The 23,658-nt window shown below is 45.3% G+C and overlaps 1 protein-coding gene across 1 annotated transcript in view; it reads right to left on the bottom strand.

Moving 5' to 3' along the window:
• CACNA1C (calcium voltage-gated channel subunit alpha1 C) overlaps positions 1-23,658 on the bottom strand; it is a 657,609-nt gene that overhangs the window by 9,790 nt on the left and 624,161 nt on the right. The window contains exon 30 of the mRNA XM_049783035.1: positions 8,086-8,169. Within this exon, the coding sequence (XP_049638992.1) occupies positions 8,086-8,169 (84 nt within the window). The remainder of the gene's footprint in view (positions 1-8,085; positions 8,170-23,658) is intronic.

The raw sequence follows: 23,658 nt of genomic DNA, 5'->3' as shown, positions 1-23,658 counted from the left end.
AGAAGGAAATGCCACTCAACTTCGTTTAACCTGCTAAGACCCCGCTCAGGCTACACCCACCACTACCATCAAGTCTGGCAACAGCATTCTTTGGAGTTCCTGTACTAGAAACACAGGGATGGCAGCCTGGGGCCAGGTTCTGGACAGCTTTGCTACTGAAAAGCCAAGACAACAAGCATGGTCGTGACCTTCCCTCTGTACCAATGATAAGATGCCAGGCACTCTTATACAGCAGATCTCAGTGGATGTTTATATGAGCTGGAAAGGTGCTTGACCCACTGATTCCTCAAAGTTGTGTTTCCTCTAATTATCTGGGATGAATCTATATTTCCAGAGTGCACTTTCTATCTTTACTCCTCATCACAACTCCTGTGGGAGCTGTTTAGTCCTTATCCTTCCAGTACCTACTCTGGACCCTTTTCTGCTATGCAGGGAGTTGAGGTATGGAGTAGGGAGAGGCAGGCAGAGAAGACGAGGCCCAGGAAAGTCCCACTGCACCATTGGTGAATGCAGGCTGGAGTCAAGGTTAGAGACTGGTTCAGGATTGGAGATTGATTGAGTTGTCTGACTCAACCCTCAGCAGGCAGACCTGCCTAGGTGACTCAGGGCTGGCTGCTGTTCTGTCCATGAAGCCAGAGCAGAGGCCAAATTGCTTTCTTCTTTTTGTAGGGTGTCAATGAGGAAGAGGGGCTCAAGCAAGACAGCACTAGCTGCAGGGGATGGAGTCAAAAGCATTTGGATTTTCTTGGAGAGGCTCTGATGTGACTGAGCCCAGCCCCGAATGGGCACTCGGTGCACTGACTCCATCCCAGCCCTGACTTGTAACTATGTCTTTCCATATATCCCTTGTTCCTCCTATTTTCTTTCTCAAGCAGCAGATGGCAAGTGGCCAAAGGTGCTCCCCTGTGTTTCCTACACCCTTTTCTTCTAAACTCTGCTGATCAGAGGCAAGGGAAGGAGATATGAAAACTGCTTTCTGCTCAGATACCCCAGATTTCTCATACAGTGTTGGCAGCATGAAGACGTTTGGAGCTTTAAATTAAGCCACTTCTCTGGGTGCTGAGGGTGCACTTAGGATGCACCAGGGCATGGCAGAGTACTCCACTCTGGTCAGGTTGGCCTAGAGATTCAGCCAGTGGGCTGGGTGGCAACAAAAAAGCAAGTCAGTTCTCTGATTAAAATGAATTTGAACCACAGTTTTGTCACCCATGGCCATAGATGATTTAGGGAAAAATTATTCAGCTGGTAAGCCTGGGATTCATTGTGTGGAGTACAAATCCTTGAGGAGTGAAGTTGACTGTATGACACCCTCTGTAGGCAGAACACCAGATTGCCGCCATCTTAGCTTCCTCCTAAACCTCTGCCCTGACCCCTTGTTCTTACACCTGGGTTTACTGCCAGAGTTGTTGGTGTCACTTTCTCTTCCTGCCCCTTTCTTTTCTCGGTCACTTCTGTGGACTAGTGCTTGCCAACTCCATAAATCTCTCAACTTCCATTTTCCTAGAACACCATCCCCACTTGAATCTTCCTGCTCAGCTGGAGTAATTGTACAGTGGGTAGGGTACTTGTCTTGAACACAGCTAATCTAGGTTCAATCCCTGGCATCCTAAATGTTCCCATAAGCCCTGTCATGCATAGTCACTGAGTGTTGAGTGAAGAAGAAACAGGAGTAAGTTCTGAGCACTAATCTGTGTGACCACACCCCCAAAAAGGAATTTGAGTATTTCTGTTTAAGGAAGTCGAGGCTCAGAGAACAGTGTTACCTGAACTCAGTCACAGGGCTTCAGCTATGATGGGTTGATAGCAATTCTAGAGCTGTAAACAGAACCCAGACTCCTTAACTCACACTTCAAGAATAGCTCTTAATCCATAATGTAAGAATCCAGGCCTTTCTTTCAGCTTTCTGCTGTACAACTGAGTTTAAAATGCAAAAGAAAAAAGAGAGTTGGAAACGGCTGTTGGCCCAGGTACTCAAATTAATTCTGGTTTCAATACTTGAAAAGTTCCCATTAACTTCCATGGGGTGTATTTGTACCACAGTTTCTTTAGCCATTCATCTGTTGAAGGGCATCTTAATTGTTTCCAGAATCTGGCTGTTGTAAATAGTGCTACAATGAATATAGGTGTGAGGAAGGGATTTTTGAATTGTATTTTTGTGTTCCTAGGGAATATCCCTAGGAGTGGTATAGCTGAATCGTATGGGAGCTCAGTTTCTAGTTTTTTTAGGAATCTCCATATTGTTTTCCATACATGGAATTTATTATGGTGAGTGAAATAAGTCAAAGGAAGAGAGAGACACACACAGAATAGTCTCACTGATCTATGGGTTTTAAAAAAATTAAAGACATTAGTGTAATAATGCCCAGAGACAATAGAGATGAGGGCTGAAAGGACCGGCTCATAATATGAAGCTCACCACAAAGAGTAGTAGTGCAGTTAGGGAAATAACTACTCTAACAACTGTTAGTTGTTATGGTATAACAATGGTAATGAGTGAGAGAAGTAGGATGCCTGTCACAAATACAGGTAGGGGTTGTGGGAGGAGGAAGATGGGAGTTATTGGTGGTAGGAATGTTGTACTGGTAAAGGGGAGGTATTCTTTTTGTGACTGAAATCCAACTATAGTCATATTTGTAATCACGATGTTTCAATAAAGATATTATTTAAAAAAGAAAACTTTCATGGGGTGATGACTCTGAGTTTTCTCTCTAGCAAACCTAACTTCAAATTTAAGAAATAAAGGAGAAGCAAGTTTTCTCAGAGTGCCATGCTGTTGAACCCAGTTCTTACAGAGCACATGGGGAAGAGAAACCTCAAACTGAAGAAGTAGTCAGGCATTGGGGAGCATAGGCCAGTGGCCTGTACCTTAGACAGAGGGAGAATTCAGCACCATTACATGTCAGAGGACTTATGTTATTCTCCCAGTTATATTCAGCAGCTCTTCAGAGGCATATTCTAGGCCTTGGTCCTGATCCGGAGTCTCCTTTACCTTCCCTCTCAGTGATGTTCTTTCTATGTTAGCATTTAATGCTGATGACACAGACTATGTCCCAGTGGTTTGTTTCCTTGATATCTACACTGCCCAATCCAATGAACATGTTCCAACAGAGCACCTGTCTCATTCATACACACATGTTTACTTCACGTGTTTCTCAGCAGGTCCTGACACTATTCTCTCAGCCCTTTGTGTAGACTCCCCCAAACCTCTCAGTCATCCTGCAGCCTCACTTTATCTCACAACTCCTTCCAGTGTGTCTGGGTATTACTGGGAATTCTATTTTCAAAACAGATGGAGAACCTAACCATTTATCTCCATTTCCGTGCTATGGTTTTGTTTGCAAGTTATCACCCCTTCCAGCCTAGATGACTCCATTCACCTTGTAAATGGAATTCTGGTTCCCACACCTGACTCAAAGAGCTAGCAGAGTATTTTAAGAAGAGGGAGCCAGTCCTGTCACAGGTCCCTCAAAGCCAACCCTCTCACTAAGTATAAAAGATAGTCCGATCTGGCCCCTCACTCTGACCCTTCTCCTTTTCCCTATCCATGCACACTGTTTTCTGTCCTGCTGCCCCCTCCCATCCTCCAAAGTTTCACCTAGATACGTGTATGGATAACTCATCATTTTTGTCAGGTGTATGCCTTGATAAAATGCCCCCTTCTTTCTAAACTCAAACGTGTCAAGAGATAACATAATTAGCTGCTAGGTCCTTGCATATGGTAATCAACTGCTAGAAGCTTGAAGAAATCAGGTCTGCTGCAACCTCCCCTTCTCAGCTTTCTCACTCAATATTTCATACATCCACTAGCCCTACATTCTCAGATGATGTTTTGTTTAGAGCTAATTTGCTCCAGAACTCTTAAGTCCATCCTTCAGTAAATGGTATGTCCCTGAGAAATCTTGCTGAGTCAGAGCATTTTAACTAGCCAATCAGATACTTTATGTTTAACATTCTTCTTTTTGCTCATCAACTGCAAGCAAAATCTTGTAGTTTTTAATTTTAAGCACTGAATAAAAAATCTTTTCCAAAAACCATAAAAAATATGTCCCCTTCTTTCTAAAGCTGAAGTTTAAATGGCACCTGCTTTCAGTGGTCCCGGTATCTCTGTTTGTTCGCTTTGGTTTTGGTTTTTGGGTCACACCCGGCAATGCTCAGTGGTTACTCCTGGATCTAAACTCAGAAATTGCTCCTGGCAGGCTCGGGAGACCATTTGGGTTGTTGGGATTTAGACCACCATCCTTCCGCATGCGGAGCAAACACCTTCCCTCCATGCTATCTCTCCAGCTCGGCCCCAGTATCTCTGAACATCCCTACCATCACTTTCCTTAAAAGGACCTACATTCTTTAAATCTTTCAACATTATATGCCATTTCGTTACTTTTGGTACTTGAATTTCTCACTTATTATCTCCTCTCTTTCACTTCCCTAAACTAATAATGCTCATTTAGGAGGAAGGGGCTTTTGTTTTTTTATACTCGTGAGTCTCAAGAGCTAAAAATTTCACTGAGGAGTAGGAAGTGAGTTTATGTGATTTTAAGTGTTGTAGAACTGATTTTTTTAAATAGAATTTTGTTGTAGAACTGAATTTTGATTTTAAGAAGTGTTATAGAAGTGAATGCATGTCATGGCTACAGGAGAGGAGCACAATAGCCTTGTAAAGGCCAGGAACAAAGAACAGGCATTTAAGGGGACAAGAACTATATGAAGGGAATCCTTGGAGGGCAGTTAATATAAACGTGGCTTTTGGTCAGGGAAAGGAGAGTTGACTCCAGTAGGCCTCAAAAAGCCAACGAGGAGGAGCTGTAGGTAAAGAGCTTCAGAAATTCCTCCTGGTCTAAGTGTAGATCCCTTCCCAATTAAACAATGATCTGCGAAATAATGCCTTGTGATCATAGTAAGACCTAAAATTCTTGAAATGTCTAGGATAACATCCAGGAAATAACCGGAGCTGTCATGTCCACCTATAAATGTCCTGGTACTAGGAAGTGCCCAGACCCATAAGGTGGCTATGGCACAAGGGCAGAACCTAGGTGGAGGAACCTACTTCTTAGGCATATTCACATGTCTTTCAGATACCTTGTCACTCATATAACTTGCCAAGCACAAAACTGTGTTTGGCTATTTGCTATCAAGACTCAAGTCAAGGACAATGGTCAGTAAAAAAAAATTTTTTTTTTGGTCAGTAAATTTGACTTTCCTCCTGAGCTGTGCCTATTGGCTCATTAGACAATTATCATAGTTGAGAAGCAAGGGTTCTGAGTCTGGTTAGTTGTAGTTAGAAATAGGACCTGCAGTTTTTCTTTATCCAGTATTGCCTCATTTTCTGTAGAAATTTTATATGCTAGAAAATGTTATTTGCACTTTGTTTCTCTTTTGGAAAAATCAGGAGGCAGTGGCAGGCTGAGTAATAAGTGGCCTTGCCAATAGTGAGAGGCCCGCAGAACCTCCTGGGACTGTAGGCACAGTCTGGGGTCACTTGCCCGCACTGTCCCACCTCTGGGTTTCAAATCCCACAACACAGGTTTTTATAGCTCTGTGCTACTCCCCATAAAACCAATCTTTTCTCGTGCCACAGAGAGTGCTCAATGGACTGGAATGCGGGCTCCACTTGGTCCCCCAAGCACTTCTGGGAACAGCTCTCAGGGAACAGAGTAGCCCCTGAGCAGTACGTCAAAACATAGGAAATAAATCTAGGTGTGCGTGAACCAACCCTCTCTCACCTTCTGACGTGTGACTCAAGGCACTGAACATCTGACATACAGCTTCGGGTGCCATCGGCCTGCCAAACTGAAAGTGTCTCAGGAAGGAAGTTGGGGTGGGACTGAGGGAAATCGATGGGAATTGAGACAGAGTCTGAGTAAGAAAACTGGCTTTTTTATGACCTGATGATTTACTGGTGGAATTTAAGTGAAAAGCATGAACACACACCAACACCCACTTACACACGCACACTCGTACACAAAGACAACCTGGAGGGCCTGGAGACAAAAGAACATCCAATTTGGAGTTCCAGAGGGAGTAATGGAGGATGGGAGGTTGGTGGGAGAGCATTACCACCTCCTCTTCATGTCCATCCTCTGGGATGGGAAGACATACAGCTTTTGGTCAGGCGGTCAGGCAGATTCCCAAGTAACATGTGAGCTCAGCAGATGGGGAGGGGAATAGGGAGTGGGCTGGGGGAGGGCAGGGCAGTGCAGGAGGCCTGGTAGGGGGGGATCAAACATCCTAGATCAAAACTTCACAGCATCTGCTCCGTGCTATTACTTGATGTTGGAATGCCTCAAAGGTTTGTACAAACATTACCAAGTTCTTAATTAAGAAAAAGTCATGACCAAAAATATTAAGCAACACATGTTAAAAAACTAACTGTAAGAGGACATCCCTCTAGATCAAGAGAGAAAATTCAAACATGCCAAGGAACAAAAAGACATGTGCAGGAACTGGTAGGAACAGTATAGGAGGAGGCAGCCTTTGTCTGTCGCAAGCGCAGAAATTCCGCCTGGAGGGTAGGGGCTATGCTACTGTGGAGGCCAGGGAGCCCAGGGGAGGGGTGAAAGGTGGGGTGTGCAGAGAAAGAACCAGGCAGGTGACTAGAAATCACTCTTTGGACGGGCTCATGCAGAAATGAGGTGCTTACAGGGAGGAGCGCCCTTGTACAGCATTTGGGAGCAGAGACTCTTGGAAGAGCTCTCAGTGAGGTTGCTTAACCCCCACCCCACCCCCTGGTGTTGGTGAGGAGACTTCTGGGCCATTGCAGAGAAAAGGGATCTAAGCACGGATTTTTTTCTCTGCTAGGAACCCAAAGGGTCAGACTGATTGTGGGGGCTACTTCAGTCTGAGCCCACTCCTGTTGTCCACACTGCAGCAGCCCCCACCTCCTGGGTGATGCCCGTGAGAGCTCCTTTTCCAAGATTCTGTCTGGGTGTGATGGCAAGGCAGAGAGAGGTCTGCAGGGAGAGAGGGGTGTGAGAAGAGGTTGGGGTCCCGACCTCAGTAGCTGCCCAGAAGTTTCCAATGAGGCCTTTGTTTTTGGTTTTGTTTGTTTGTTTGTTTGTTTGTTTCACTCCCTGGTCCCCAAAGCTGCTTCCTCCTATGCAGTGTGAGCCATGCCAGGTTGGACAGGGAGAAGGGAGAGATGCAGCAGTCCAAGTGAAAGGGCCAGGAAAAGGCCTAACTCGTTCCAAAAGTTACAAAATGAGAAGAAGAAAGGAGGAAAAGGAAACTCAAAACAAAGCAACATGAAGAAAATCTTTTCAACCAATCAAACTGAACCAATGAAGAGAAAAACCATCATGAAAGGAAGGAGGTGAGGGGAGAAAAGAAAAGGAAGGGCAAATCAATGGGGAGAGACCAATGAGCGTGGCGCAGGCAGGCCGGTTAGGTGCAGACGCCATGTACTTACGTTTGCCTCGGTGATTGCTATATCAACAATGCTACCCACAACAATCAAGGCGTCAAATGTATTCCATGCATCACAGAAATAGTGCTGCATGGGGCAGAGAAGCCGAGGAAAAGAGAGAGAGAGAGAGGAGAGAGAGAAAAAAAAATAAACCAACAACAAAGGAGAAAAACAAAACAAAAAGGAAGAGGGGAAATGAACCGAAAATAAAAAAACAAAGCATGAAAGAAAGGAGAGAAGAGAAAAAAATGAGAAAAGAAAGAGGTTATGTGGGCATAGTAAACTCTCTTACCACTCTATTGCACTGGCAGCTCAAACCTGGGGCACCTGGTTTTTCACAGGGTGGAGAGGTCTGACAAAGCTGGGTTAGTTCAGAGGTTAGCAGGGCTGTGGCCCCCGGAGGGTCCCGGCGGCGCCTCGACCGCATGGTCCCTCCGAGCTCCTGGGCCCAGCCCAGCTGGGATGAGTGGGAAAAAAGGAGGAGAAGCTCCCACTTTTTTTCCCCACAAGACGACGGCAGGTTCAATAAAAAGCATGACTGGAAGGGTGTAAAACAGGAAATTAAATAAAAACAAATCAAAGGAAGTAAAGAGAGAGAGAAAGAGAGACACTGTTGGGGACAGGGCACAGAGGAAGGCAAGGAAGAAGGAAGGAGCAGGTTTCCTGGGAAGGGCAGTCATACTCACATTCGTTTCACTGAGAATGACGTCAATTATGCTGCCAATAACGATGAGGAAGTCAAAAACATTCCAGGGATCACTAAAGTAACCCTACATGAGGGAGGGAGGGAGGGAGGGAGGGAGGGAGGGAGGGGCAGGCAGGATGGGGATTAAAAAGGAAGATTAGACAGACAAGAACAGAGCAACATCACCATCAGAAACAGAGTCCAGGCACCTCAGTGATCCTGCTGGAGTTCCAAACGCCCTCGCTGTGGCCAGGAGCCAAGGGTGGCGGTAGTGGTGGTGGCAAGTTCGACCCTCTTGCCCTGCCTTCCCTGGGTCATGGAGATGCCACCCTTCCTCCAGCTTCATCCACTCCTGCACAAAGCTTTGCCACTTCCCACCAAGGGCGGGCATGGGTGCTGGTGGCAGGCAGGGCAAGGTACAATGTGTTGGGTATGCGGTTGTGTACTTCTAGCATCTCCTATCACCCCATCAGTAGAGTTTATTTGGAAAAAGGGAAGACAAGAGGGAAGGGGTATAGGAGTGTGATGTGCTTCTGGTTCCGTGGGTGTCAGGAAATTACAAAGCTTCAGGGGGTTCTAGACAGTGACTAGGTCAACTGGGCTCCCCAGTGACTCATTTAAAGTCCACTATATTTAGGGGAGCAATCCATGAAAACTATCACTCCAAGGCACTGTGAATTATGGAGACAGAATAATGTTATTCAGAATAATTTGCCCCTTGTTCACCAGATATGACCAACTGTTCTCTGGGGCAGCTCTGCAGGGACACAGAGCTAAAGTAAACAGATTGATAATGGGTATGATACAGTGACAGTGTACAGGTTTACAGGGATGCCCCTGAGATCCTTTTCTTATTCTGACCTAGCGTTTTACCTAGGGTTTGGACCTAGGGTGTTACCTCATTCTGACTTAGGTTCGGCTAAGGAGAAAATGCCACCTAAGGTAAGTGAAGCTACCGCAAACTTTCTAGAGAACTGAATTTATGAGTAGAGGGAACAGGGATTCTCTTTTTAAGAGAAGCAAGTAGTTGTGCCATTGAAAAGGTTCTGACACAAGAGGGGAAGATCATCAACCTGACTGTTATTTTTGTCTTGTACATAGAGATTATTATGTATTTTGTGCTATAGGTGGAGAAAAGCAAAGCCTAAATTTTTTAAAATTTTTATTGAATATTTACACAACTGGTCAATCAGAAATCCTTAGTGGGGATGGAGATATATACTCTTTACCAAGAGTTGATGGGAGTCTTGGGTCTGGACCAATTGCTTCTCTGAGAATGTTATGGAAAGTTTGACTATTTGGAATATATACTATCCCATTTCAGGGAACTTCAAGAGTAAGATAGCATTCCAAGAGGTACTGGAAAGAACCTAGCACGAAAGGGTATTTTTCTTCTTTAAAACTAACATTGTCCCCTTAAGTTTTTAAAGGAACATTCTACAGTGGGGACAAGACAAGGCTAACAGAGTCCTTCCCTATTCTCCGGGTCACTGGTGATCTTCTAGAGGTAGAGTTCTAAGGTAGCAGTAATATGAAACCATTAAGGCCTTATGAAAGTTTCCTAGATCTCTTAAAGACTGCCAACTTTCTGAATCTTTGACTCACAGGAGCCCAACGTCTGTCTTTTCATTTCCTCGTTGGTCTCTTCTACTCCTGAACTTCCCCACTTCCAAGTCATGTCGCTCTTTCCAGAGGGATCATGGGACACTCTGTTTTAAGGCTGCGATTCTGCGTGTTGGAAGTCAGGTCACAGGGAAAAGGGCCTCTTAGTGCCAGGCATTCTTGCCAAATAAAACAGCAGCATCAGCATGAAGTCTTTGGCATACCGGGCTGAGAAATAGAAGTGGGCCTGGGGAAGGTCAGCCAGAAATCATGGCTTTCTTGCTGGCTTGTCAGAGAATTTGTATGGCGGTGTCAGAGCCTCTCAGGCACAGACTTATCTCTCTCACTGAAGCCACATGTCATGAGGTGGACATCTCCAAGTCCCTCCCAGGTTCTCAGGCATCATTGACAGAACAAATGGGGGAACAATGACTGCGAGGGCCTGAGGCAGATGGTAAATATCTCAAATGAGCTATAGATAGTTGAGTGTTTTGAATGATTTTTTAGAAAATACAGGGTGGGGGAAGTCACTGGATAGAGGTGTCATGTTTGTGAGCAGAACTATTTCAGAAGGGAGGCAGGGGGATGGGCTGGAGGAAGAAAAAGGAGAGAAACCATGACCAGAACAAGAGTCCAGGTACGTTCAGCTTCTAACCTAGAAAATGCGGAAAGAAAGTATTATTTCAGTATGGGTGTAGGAGGAAGATGACCTGGTGGGAGGCGTGGTGCTCAGGAGAGATGAGTTGGAATCCTTCATCCGTCAGGGAAGCCTAAAAACAAGATGTGACTTGGCCTTGGTCTGGACACTTCAGAAAGAAGAGAGGAAGAAAAGCAGAGAGGTGAAGTTAACACACAGTGGTTAGTTAGTCAGCTGGCAAGCACCAGGGACAGGCCCAGACCTCAGGGACCTTGTCAGCCTCCAGGATGGGGCCATCATTGGTCCCTTTATCTCTTAGGATCTTGCGTGTATACTGAAGGAGGAAGAACACAGGCCCATCTCTTCCTCTTTGACAAGACCTTCTCCCACTGGGCTCTCCTGAGAGAAGTGCTTCATGTTCTGTGTTCTCTGCCCTCGCTACAAGGTAGGTCCCCTTGTAGTGAGATTTCTGAGTCACTTCTCTGCCTTATGGCCAGCGAGCTGGTGGGCCCACCAGTCTGCTTGTTGCCCCCAGGGATTCTGTGGGCCCATCCTGAGGAGATTCCCACAGAGCTAGAATAGGGGTGAGGAAGAATATCGGTTTAGGTAGGGGGTGACAGGATTCCTTTAAGCGGCAACTTTCCACCCACCTCCCCGCTCTACCTCAGGACCCCAGCGATCCCCCAAGTGAGGCTCAAAAGATGGTTTCAGATCAAGTTTCAGGTCTCTGTTCCTTGGTATAGTCCTCTTCCCATTTTTCAACATTCCTTCTTCCCTTCTTCCAAATACATTTCTGGCACTAATGCTGAAATTGGCTCCCTAGGGTGTCCAAGGGGAAATCCTGCCATATACCTGTCTGGACTGTCAAATCTTCGTGTCCCCATTGTCTATTTACCCTCTCTTCTCCTTTATCTTTTACCCTGTGTCTTGCTCATATATTTTACCTTCATTTTCTGAAAGCCATGGATCATACAAAATTTTGGGCTGTGATGGAGAAATGTGGAAGGTGAGGAAAGAAACCATGACCTTTCTCCTACCAAGTCAGTTTGACATGGAACCTAGATGCACCTGTTACCTCCTGGTGCCTGAGTCCCAAGTGGGAGAGCAGCAATCAGAAGCTAGTGATGAGGAATGATGTTTAGAGGTTCCCCCTGAAGTTGGCAAGTGGCACCTTCATAATATGCACCCCTCAGAACTAGACAGGTTTGAAGATTAGAGAGATGTGTGAGGTTGTAGAACTCCTGGAAGCCATCCCTAAATCCTCCAGTCTTAAGTGCATTTCTCTTTCAAATTCCTGGCCCCAGGAGATGAATTTGAATGGTGAGGCCTCCTCTGGCCATCCTGAGGGTTTCCTGTGAGCAGAGCCACCCCTGACCTGCCACTGCTGAGACCTGCAGTCTAATCTATCCTCGCTTGTGCTGCGCATCCTTCATGCACTGGCTGACAGGAGCTAAGAAAATACAGGTCAAATCCACGTTGGCTTCAGCAAGTCATTACTGGGAAAGAAAGACTTCTAAAGAAATATCCTCTGCTGCATTTTGTACGCAGATTCTGGATGTCCTTGTCCTTTGGATTCGCTGTGTACTGCCTCACTTTCATCACTGCAGTGATGCCACATTGGAAAGGATTTTGGAGGTTCAAGGGGGTAAGAGGGAGGCACCTGTATATTGTAGCTCTTAACTCCAGCACTCACTAAGTGGGCCATGATGACCAACTCACTTAGTTGCTTTTTGCCTCAGTTTCCCTACATGGAACAGGATGCTGAAAATGAAAGGAGTCAGTGGAGGTAGAACCCTTAGACCCATGCTTGTTTGGGAGAGGAATCAGTTTGGGGGTGAGTTGGAGCAAAATGAAAGGAAAATTCCAGGTCTGTGAAAGGAAGAGGAGGAAGGGAATCCTGAGCTGGTGTTTGCTGTTTCTAAGGGTTTTTTTTCTGCCCCCCACCCCCCTTGGGATCCTATTAAGTAGTGTGGCCATCTCAAGACTCTTGAAGGAAAGTCGGCTGGTACTATTTTGAAATGGGAGGCACAGCAAATAGCCATGACTCGATCTTGCTCAGTTAACCCTTGGGTAACTGCCAGGTGCTGGGAAAGACTGTCCGGGGACTGGGAAAGGAGGCCTGGCCCTGAGCTGGCCCTTCCCATCTGTTCCTACAGTAGAAGTTAGAACACAGGAACAGGCCCTGGGATTCTGGGTTGTGGGCTTCTTTGCTGAGAACAGAGGTTCACTCACTGATCTTCTGGGGGACCAAACTTAATGCAGGCCAATTTGACATTTTCACAAGGAAGTTTGCATACCTGCAAGCTGTGCTGTTTATTAGCCATACATTGTTTTTCTCCCTTTGTTTCTATTTCTGTTTTCTCCCACCCATCTACCTCCTCCTGGAGGAGGTAGAAAAATCTTCTAGAAACATGTTTCTCAGTATCTCATTGCTGATAGGGAAGCTGAATGGACTTCCCACTTGTCCAGGTCATTTTACCCCAAGACCATGTTCTTCCAAGGACCAATGGGGCTCCAAAGAGCAACAAGTGGGAGACCTGATTTGGGGTGAGGCACACAACTGTTGCAATTGAGGGCCTAGAGAGATAGAGCAGATCTTTTAAGGGGCCACCTCAGACCCAATATAGATACTATCTATGGTTCACAAAACCCGGCCAGGAGTGATCCGTTAGAATAGAGCTGGAAATAAGCCCTAAGCACCACCAGGTGTGGCCCTAAAACAAGCAAACCAGAAGCTAAACAACAAAAAAAAGTACATTCGGATGAAGCAATAATACAGTGCATAGGGGACTTTTCTTGCATTCGACCAACCCAGATTCAATCAACCTGACATGCCATAGAATGATTATTTTTATTATTGTTATTATTATTATTGTTATTATTATTATTATTATTATTCAGTTTTTGGGCCACACCCGGTGACGCTCAGGGATTATTCCTGGCTATGCTTCCAGAAATTGTTCCTGGCTTGGTGGACCATATGGGACATCGGGGATCAAACCAAGGTCCACCCTAGGTTAGGGCATGCAAGGCAAATGCCCTAGCACTTGCACCACTGCTCCAGCCCCCATAGAATGATTCTTGAGTGCAGAGCCAGGAGTAATACTGGATGGAGTATGGGCATATCTAAGTGTGGCCCAAAAATGAATCAAAAAAAGAAATCCAGACAAATACTTTTAGAAGTACATTTGAAATCCAAGCAGCATGCAAATAGCCAGAAAAAGACAAGGAAGAAAGAGTCTGAAAAGAGCCAACCCAAGAGACAGAGATGGTAAAAAAAAAAAAAAAAAAAAAGCAAAGACTTGACAGAAATCAGGCGAGAGAATGTGGGGAAAGGCATTGATGGTAATTTCTGGAACAGGGTCATAGAGAAGAGATCACAAAGATGGTGCGAAGGGAAGGAGAGTCAAGGAAGAAGCAGAGGACAGGGAGGAGAGGAAGAAGGGAGAAAGAGGGAAGTAAAGGGAGGAGAGGGAAAGAGGAAAGGAGAAGGGGAGAAGAGGACATAGTGGAAGATAAAGACAGGAACCGGAAGGAAGGAGATAGGAGGGCAAGAGTGGGGAGACGAGAATGGAAAGAGGAAGACAGCAGAGGGAAATGGAGAGGAGAAAACCAGAAGGGAAGAGATAGGAGAGGACAGAGGACAAGAAAGGAGAGGTGAGGCTGAGGTGAGGGGAAGAGCAAAGAGCAGAATAGAAGTAGAAGGGAAAGGGAGGAGAGGGGAGGAAGGGCAAGGATAAGAATAGAAGGGAGAGGAGGAGAAGAGGCTGGAAAGGAGGGGACCAACCTGGAGGGGGGAATAGACATGAAAGGAAGGAAAGGGAGGGAGGGAAGAGGAGGGGGAGACAGGCAGGAGGAAGGGAAGGGAGGAGCCCAGAAAGGAGAGGAGAGGGGAGTGGTCAAATGAAAGAAGCAGAGTAGGCTGGGCCACCTCATGCACCAAGCCTCACAGGAAGCAGGATAAGGGCTCAGGAAGCTAGAGGAAGTGGGTGAAGCTATCTGAAAGGGGTGGGGTGGGCAAAAAATAGGGAAAAGGGTCCCTGAAAGAAAGGGCCCTGTGTGTGTGTGGGAGAGAGAGAGAGAGAGAGAGAGAGAGAGAGAGAGACAGACAGAGACAGACAGAGACAGAGACAGAGACAGAGACAGAGAGACAGAGACAGAGAGAGACAGCATTTGAGAAAAGGTGTACAGTGTGTGGCACCGAGACTCTGGCTGGGCAGCGGTGGGCATTACCTATTTCCTGGGAGTCCTCATCTCATCTTTTCTGGGTTCTGGGGCACAGAACTGGGAGGGGCACTGCAGCGGGTGGGGGAGGAGATGATGGCAGCCTGCGACAGTGCAAAATGACACCCAGGGACTCTGATGGGCCACCATGGTAAGTGACACCAAGCAGAGATCATATAAATTGCATTACATTAGGATGTCATTTGGACATAGAGTAATCAGGGAAATTAGTGGCATCTAATGGAGAAGGCTGATCCGCCGTGCACAGCTGGTGCCAGGCCTCTGGCAGTCAACAGGAGGGACACTGGTTGGTTCTGTGTGCTCGGGGCTCGGATGCGATCATCCCTTGGCGCCCGGAATCGCTCCACAGACACAGACCTGCACAGTGGTGGGTAAAAGGGCAACGCCCATGAATTGGGGGAAGGGCTGTCTTAGCTATGCACAGGCAGTTATGGGTAAGACATGGCGACGGGGCCTCAGAATTGCTAGAGAAATACGCTTTGAGGATGACACCTTCTGACCTAATTCTTGTTTGGAATCTGGCTGTTCCTCCTTAGCAGTTTCAACATCCTCATCCACTTATTCCTTCTTTCCTTTATCTCCCCGGTACTGCACAAGCTATTGCTGGGTGCCTGCAACTGTACAAGGTGTGGATACGCAAGCCCTAATCAGATCTGACCTTTGATGTTGGGGAATGCATGAAAATAGGGTGGAGAGGTGGGGTTATGGTGAAAACTTCTGCCTCCCTGTGTACCTCAATAGATGGAGGGAGCCACTTCACAATTCTGGTAGAGAACTAATTTCTCACACAATTCTCTCTGGAACTAGGGTGGGGAGGAGCCTAGAATAGGGAGACACACTGGAGCTTATGTTGAGTAAGATTCATGAATGATGAATTGGGCTTATGGCAGGCTCTCAAAAGGGCTGGGAGGACAGGGAACCCACAATGGCCTCATTGGCCCAGTCTTTGGATGCTGCAATTCTTTTGTCCCACTGAGATGACCTGGGCCCTGGGGTGAATTTTCCAAACCTAGATTTGGCCAGCTCCATACTGCTGTCCTGATGTCTAATCTGACCTATAGGCTGAAGTCACTCTGCTGAGAGGACATCATTTAACTTGCCATCATTAGAGAGAGCAAATTGGACCCTCCTCCCTGGACATGCAGTGATGGCTCTACTTCTGGGGAGGAGCCTGGGCAGTGGGGTCACCTCGATTTCCTTCTTTGTTACACTGAGAACCCAGAGTGCTTGTCCCCAAAGAAGCTTGGGAACCATCTTGGATCTTGGATCCCATGAAAGACAAGATCTGGGGCTAGAGGAATAGTATGGAAGATGAAGTGCTTGTCTTGCCTGTGGCTACCCTGAGTTCTATTCCCAGCATCATCTATATTCCCTTGAACTCAGCCAGGAGTAATTCTGAGTGCAATGCCAGGGGTTAGCTCCAGCACTGACAATGTAGCTCCCAAATGCACCCCCTCATCATTCTTTCACATTAGTTTTTGGGACCTGTTCCAACCAGCTCTGGTGGTGCCCAGGTTTGGGAATCCCTCTGACTCTCCACTCAGCAGAGGCAGCGAAAGAATATTTCAATTCTTTCCTTGTGACGGGGCTGGGACCAGAGTGTTCTTTCCCACTGGGCTTCTTTACACAGTGTGAATAATTTTCCACATTGAATAATTAAATGTAATCGCTAACACAACCCTTCCCACACGAAGGCTTTATGCAAGTCATATAATTATTTTTTATCATTCATGGTGACTTTTCAGCTCTCAAGCGCCAGGCAGGAAAGAAACCTGTCACAACTTTGCCACAATATGCCTAGGTGGGGAGGGAGGCCCCTCCCTGGCGAAGCTCATTTGTGCCTGTCTGAGCTGAAAGCTCAAAGCCCGCTACCCTGGGGGCATTTTGCAAGTAAACAGTCATCAGGGAAAGCCTCCTCACCAGTCAGGCTGCTGACAGACAAGCAGTACCTGCAATGAGCCTAAATGCATGTGAGTCTATGTGTGGCTATTGGGGGGAACTGCTGCTCCCCTTGAGCCCGGATTTTGCTCTTCTGAATAGGTGGCAAATTTCTGGAGGCTAGGACCTCCGTGGATATGAAAAAATAATGGAATACTATGCAGCTGTTAGCAGAGATGAAATCATGAAATTTTTCTATACATATATGAATATGGAGACTATTATGCTGAGTGAAATAAGTCAGAGGGAGAGAGAGACACACACAGAACAATCTCACTCATCTATGGGTTTTAAGAAAAATAAAAGACATCATTGTAGTAATACCCAGAGACAATAGAGATGAGGGCTGGATGGACCGGCTCATGATATGAAGCTTACCACAAAGAGTGGTGAATGCACTTAGAGAAATAACTACACCGACAACTACCATGACAATGGTAATGAGTGAGAGAAATAGAGAGAAAACGCCTGTCTCAAATACAGGCAGGGGGTGGGGAAGGATTAAGATGGGGGTATTGGTGGTGGGAATGTTGCACAGGTGAAAGGAGCTGTTCTTTTTAGGACTGAGGCCCAACTGCTAACATGTTTGTAATTCTGAAGAATAAAGTATTAAAAAAAAAAAAAAAAAGGAATAGCATCTTTTTCACAAGGTATCCTAGATATGGCCAAAAGAAGGCACTGACTGTGCTCTACGCAGAGGAGTGAGCCCCTGGGAATAATAAAATAATGAAATAGTAAGATAAAATAAATAAAATAAAACAATAAAATAAAAAGGTTTCGAGTAAAATGAACAGGCTGAGGCAGCTATATCCAATGGGAGGAGCGATGCTGCCCTCCAGAGGTATTTGGGGAATCCGCAGGGGATGCTTCTGGGGGATAGGGGTGGCAAATCTAGGCTTTGATTTGGAGAAAGGAGCAAAGGATGCTAAGTGAGCTCCCTGCGGCGCCCCTCTCCAAGGGCAGAACCCTTCTATGTCCTTACAGCATAGGATGGCAAGTATGTAAAACTCCTTTGCAAAAGGATGCATCCGAATAACTGTAGCTTTTTCTTCTTCGCTCTCCTTCCTGGACTCTTTTTCTTTCATGTTTGTAGTCAATTCTACTCAAGAGAATCGGCCATTATGTTATACTTTAGGAACATATATATATATATATATATATATATGTTCTGCGAGTAAATCTCCATATGTATATATATACATATATATATCTATATAGATATATATAGATATATATATATATGTTCTGAGAGTAAGTCTCCATATGTGATTTTTTTTATGGATAAATAAGTTCTTCCTCTGGCCTTTACGTCAAGAAAACTGAAGAGGTATTACAAAGAATTAGTCACTTAAAAAAGAGTTTTCTTCTAAAAGAATCAAAGACCACTTGCCTAGCAGAGTGCATAGGTCCCGATAGTATTTAAAAACGAAATTTCTTTTTCCTTTCTCTTGGAGTAATTTTTTAAGTTGGGGTTTCCAGTCGGCGAGGAAACAGAAAATCATTCAACCCAAGATGCATTCATCTTCGTAATGGTAGTTTTATCTGCACCAAACTTTGGTCATTAAGCAGACACTGAGTATGAGTCAGGTCCCCCACGGAACAGCCCCCACAGTGTTCTTCGGATAAACACGCCCAAATGCACTCCCGGGACAGACAGGCTCATTCCTCTCTGGGCAGAAATGTCCTATGTACTTCAAGACAGCTATCTTCCTCAGCTCCAAACACTCAATCAAAAGTGTTCACCTCTACTTTCTTAATCAGAGTGTGTTCTGTGGGACACAAATCCTATGAGCTGATAATAAAAAAGACCATCAGTAGAAAGGAACAAACCCAGACAGGGATCCAGTCATCTAAAAGGCCTGAGATGGCAAAACTCATAGGTGTTCACTCTGATCTCTGACCTTAGCCCACGGCATCAGAAACTGTTTTCTGCACCCAGAATGCTTGAACACATCGAGGAAGGATTCCCTCCTTGTGACGACCATCTCAGGTTCATAATTCTGCCCCAGATGGCAGCTGTGTGGGCCACAGTCCCCTAATCTTCCTCTGCAGCCAGCTCTGAGTGATGACCTGGGTAGGCGGATGGAGAATTGAATGGAATTTCCTCTTTGACTATTTAGTGCTTGGGATCAGGGGATGGAAGCACTTTTTGTTAGCAAGCTACTACACCTCACTTTCTCCCAGGAGTTACTCTCTGCAGAGATCGACTCATGGCATTCAAGCAGCACCAGGTTGCTTGGGAGCTGCTGAAGTAGCATTTGGGGTCCAAGAGAGTTTTGCTCTGTGACTTTCCAGTGGCATACTTTCCACAGTCTCCTACCTTTTCACCTCCAGGGCTGAGCATGTCTCGCCTCTGTCCCCTTAGCTCTAGCTCTACTACCTTCCCCTGCATGTCCAGGAGAATGTGCTTGTCTGGACAGCTCCTGTGTCATACTACTGTTTTATGAAGAATCAAGATACTGCTCACAAGTTCAATCAGAGTATACACTTCCTCATCTCAAGCCCCCTGCTCTGCAGTTTGAGAGGTTGCTAGTCAGGGTAAATCTAAACTCTTCTGATCCTGAGGCGATGTGGGCATTAGTCCTCCCCACACTGGCTCATTTATGCTCGACTCCTAGAATAAGCTTATTCCTATATCTCTAGGCCTTTGCCTTTCTTTAAGTCTGAAATGCTTTCCTTGGCTCAAGCTAGACCTTCTCTAATACAAGTGCCCTGAGTTGACCCTTTTGTCCCTGTGACCCACGTCCTACTTTTTCTTATTAATATATCCTTCATAATGCTGAAAGTCCAGAAAAGGGGATCCAACCTTATTGCATGTTCCTAATCATAGAACAGAAAGCAAAAAAGAATGACAAAATAGTCCTAATAAGTGGAAATCGGAGAAGGTCCTATTCAATTGGCACAAAGCAAGATTCCAAGAACTGTCTCACGCAAGAGGAAATCTGATAGAAAGAAGTAGAAAAGTACAGAAACTTCTGCACTGATGAAAAATTAGTGATTTCACTGGTGTTTTCTGACATTAACATTTTGCTTCTCTTCTGTCTTAATTCTGTAGATCTCATTCATTCATTCATTCATTCATTCATGCACACAGGCATTAAAATTTCCCCGAATGCCTCTCATAGGCTACAAAAATGCATATGGAACAGTTCTACGTTCAAGGAATCCAGCAATCTAATTTTTGCTTTTATAATTCCCAAATGGTCTCACTGTAACTATGTGCATAAATATAAGGCTATATAAGGTTATTGTTTCACTTTTTTGAGCCACCTATGGATGAATTTTCCTTTCCAAAAAGTACCATCATTTTATATGTACAAAAGAAATCCAGAAGGCCAAAATCAATTCAAAGAAATACAATGGCCAAAGACAGAATGGGCAAGCAGGAAATGGAGGGAGGCAGAGACCTCAAGAAAGTAGAGTAGCGTACTGAGTTCCTTAGACTATTAATTGAGCATTGATATCTACATTTTGTCTCTGATGTGAAGACAAAGGAAGCATCTAGACTTTTCTTCGATGGCATTTGGAATTGAGCTGAAATTTTCACAAGGACGAGGCATGTGCTCTATTACTGAGCTTCCTCCCTGGGCTCAGGGAGTTCATCAGAAAAGAAATTTACTGAGAATTTACTGCACAGAATCACAGCTCAGTTTGTTTGCTTTTCAAATGAAGTTCAATTGTTTTCAGCCACAGATAGCTGTACTCAGAGATTCCTCTTGGCTCTGTGCTCAGGGTTCATGCCTGATGGGCCAGAGGGATCAGGAAAGGTACCTTATCAAGAAGTACCTCACCTTCTCTCCCATCTCTCTTGTCCCACATTTGTTATTTCAATGATCTTCTATGTAAAGAGCTTGACTTTTGAGTCACTTAAACCTCTATCAAAATATCCTCATATTGGGGCCAGAGCAGTAGCACAAGTGGTTAGGCCTCTGCCTTGCCTGTACTAGCCTAGGAGGGATCGCAGTTCGATCCCCTGGTGCCCCATACGGTCTCCCAAGCCAGGAGTGTTTTCTGAGTGCATAGCCAGGAATAATACCTGAGCATCACCAGGTGTGGCCCAAAAACCAAAAAAAACCAAACAAACAAACAAACAAAAAAAAACCCAAAACCAAAGAAACCCAAAACAAACAAACAAACAAATAATATCCTCAAATCAAGTGATAGTACAATCACTTAAGGTTTAACGTTCAATCCCTAGTACTAGCTGGTCCTCCAAATATCACTTGGTGCAGCTATGGACTATCTGAGCACTGCCAGGTTTCCCTGGAATCCTCAGCACCATCGGGCCCAGCAGCGCCATACCCTTGGATCTTTCCTTCCCTCCTGACTTCATGGGTTAATATGTTTATTCATTGATAATGTCTTATTTCATGCCTCTATCTTAAGTAGGAATAGAAGTCCGAATCACAGTGGATTCAGTGTGAAATGAAATGGTGATGTAGGGACTTCCGGTCCAGTGTGTACAGATCAAAGTCAGTTTGCTGATCTCAAGACAGACTAGACAACTCTGGGGTCACTTGCTGTCATACTGTACACTGGATGCTGAAAACATTATTTGCTAGGATGTTGTTGAACTTTCTCCTACAGCAAGATATAAGACAGAGACATTGGCAAAGATGACCTAAAAATAAAAAATATGAAGACTGGAAAAGCCCAACAACAGAGGAGATGTTGATAAATGGAGCTCAAAGTTTATAAAGCTTAGTAATAGGCTGTGTTAGTCAGAGGAAAGATGAGTGATAAGTTTCAGACATTAGCACTCCAGTTGATGATGTATCCTATACAATCTAATTTCAAGCATGCATCAAGAGAAGTCCTTTTCGTTTTGGGAAAAGCACACCCAGCGGTACTCAGGGTTTACTCATGGCTCTGCACTTCTGGCAGGTTCAGGGGTGCCAGAATCCAACCTGGGTCACCCAAGTACAAAACAAACACCCTATCCACTATACTATAATTCTGGATCCAAGATGAGCCTTTTTGGGGCTGGGTCAAGGGAATGGCACACCCCGAGGTACTCAGGGTTACTCCTAATTTTGTGCAGGGATCACTCTTTGTCCATTTCTTTTCTCTCTTTTTTTGGTTTCTGGGTCATACCTGGCAGCGCTCAGGGGTTCCTCCTGGCTCTAAGCTTGGAAATGGCTCTTGGCAGGCTCGGGGGACCATATGGGAAGCCCGAATTGGAACCACCGGCCTTCTGCATGCTAGGCAAATGCCCTAACTCTATGCTATCTCTCCGGCCCCAGCCTAAGTTGATTTCATGCAAGGCACGCATCCTACCTGCTATCTATCACGAAGATAGATCTTAAAATCATATGATGACAGTGGGCTGGAATCTGGCTAAAGAGATAGAACACATGAGGTTAGGATTAGAGACAAAGAATCCTTTTAAATAATAATGGGCAAGCGGAGCACACTGCAACAGGAGGTGGATTCCTTAGACATTGCATCGAGGGAGAGGAACAAACATCCCAGGGAAGGATCCTGACATCTAGGTGGCACTTTCTACATAAATAACCTTTTGCAGATTCCTATGGTCTAAATGAATATGTTTCTTCTAGATTCACAGATCTTAGTACTCTTGGTATTTGTGTGCCCAGTGAGGTGGTGTTCAGATGTGGAAGGTAAACAGCCTGAGGGTGGTATCCTCCAAAATGGATTTTTGCTCTTGTTAAAGAGACAGCTCATCTCTTCCCAACTCTCTTGCTCCATCCACAGTGAAGGACATAAGGAGAAGGCACTGGATGTAAACAAGAGACAGAATCTTTACCAGCCGTGATTTTAGGCACCCAGAAATGTGGGAGGTGAATTTTTAAAGGGGGACCTAAGGGGCCACTCCAAAGGACATTTAATCATGTGGTCCAACCCTGAAAGTTTGACACTAGGACCCATCATGCTCAGGGTCCTCTAAGGATATATGCAGGGTTGCTGGGGACCATGGAATCTAGAGATCAAACTTGGGGTCTTGAGCATGCAAGTCATGCATTTCAGTTTTTGCCCTGAATCTGAGAAATAAATTTCAGTCTTTTATAAGCTAACTCTAACTAGTTGTATTCTAGAAGCCTGAAAAGACTGAGATCATCCCCCTCTCTCAGAGACCTGGACAAAACATGGGTTGCAAGGAGTATACACTATTTTCTCACCCCCAGTGCACTAAACCTGATTCTGAGGTGGGACCTAAGCTTCCTGATCCTCAATCTACCAGAATGTCCTCTGGTAGGATCTGGTAAAATTTTCCCTAGGAGTATCTGCAGACATCCAATAATTAAGGGGGAAATAAGTCCAATTTTTTCCTTTGAAAAAGTAGAAGTCTTGCAAAAAACAGTGTATCATGAAGCAATGATGACCAGCTTAAAGCTATTCAAAGAAGGAGTGATTGGTATGCAGTATTGTGAAAGCTGGAAGGATAATTGGGAAAAGAGCAGATTTTATCTGGCAGTGCATTTATTGGCTAACAATAGACCATATTTCTAGAAATGTATTAGGAAGAGGAAGAAGTGGAAGGAGAGGAAGTGGTGCCATTTGGCTTCCTTTCTGACTGACCATCATTTTCTATGCCTTTTCTTTGCCTTTTACTGAACTGGATCAGGCCCAGGTGAGAGGGGTCCTGCCTGCAGGACCTTCCTGGCTCCTGAGATGCTGTTTGGACAGATTCTGCCAACCCTGGTTGCTCCAGAGACCCTGAGTTTATTCAGGTATGTGGATCAGGGATCAAGCCTCTGACGCTGATCAGCAGTTTCTCTAAAAGACTGGTACCAGGCTTTCCCCTGTGTTTCTGTTTCTTTCTGTTTCTTTTGGCACCAGTTAGAAATCTAGCAAGTGGGCTACACCCCACTTGCCTTCTTTGGGGTACAAATAGCCAACTGTATTTTGTAAGTCAACAGAAAACCTAGTCTAAACAGATTAAACATAGTCTAAACTCTGGCACAGCAGGAAAGCAGCTGGGCTCACAGATGGCATAAGCGGCTTCTCTCCCAGGTTACACCAGTCCATCTGTCATGGGACCTGAGGCCTGTGTGGCCTGTGGATGTGCTCTCCTGCTTCTCCCCACACACACACACTCCGTTGGACCCCTAAGCCCTGTGTACAGAGCAACCACTCACACAAGAAAGGAGCAACAATGTCTAAGACATATCTATGACAAAAGAATTCAAC

The sequence above is a fragment of the Suncus etruscus genome, chromosome 11 (genome assembly GCF_024139225.1).
Source record: "Suncus etruscus isolate mSunEtr1 chromosome 11, mSunEtr1.pri.cur, whole genome shotgun sequence".
Taxonomy (NCBI): Eukaryota; Metazoa; Chordata; class Mammalia; order Eulipotyphla; family Soricidae; genus Suncus; species Suncus etruscus.
The sequence above is the reverse complement of the archived record's forward strand: the minus strand, read 5'-3'. Positions and strand labels throughout refer to the sequence as shown.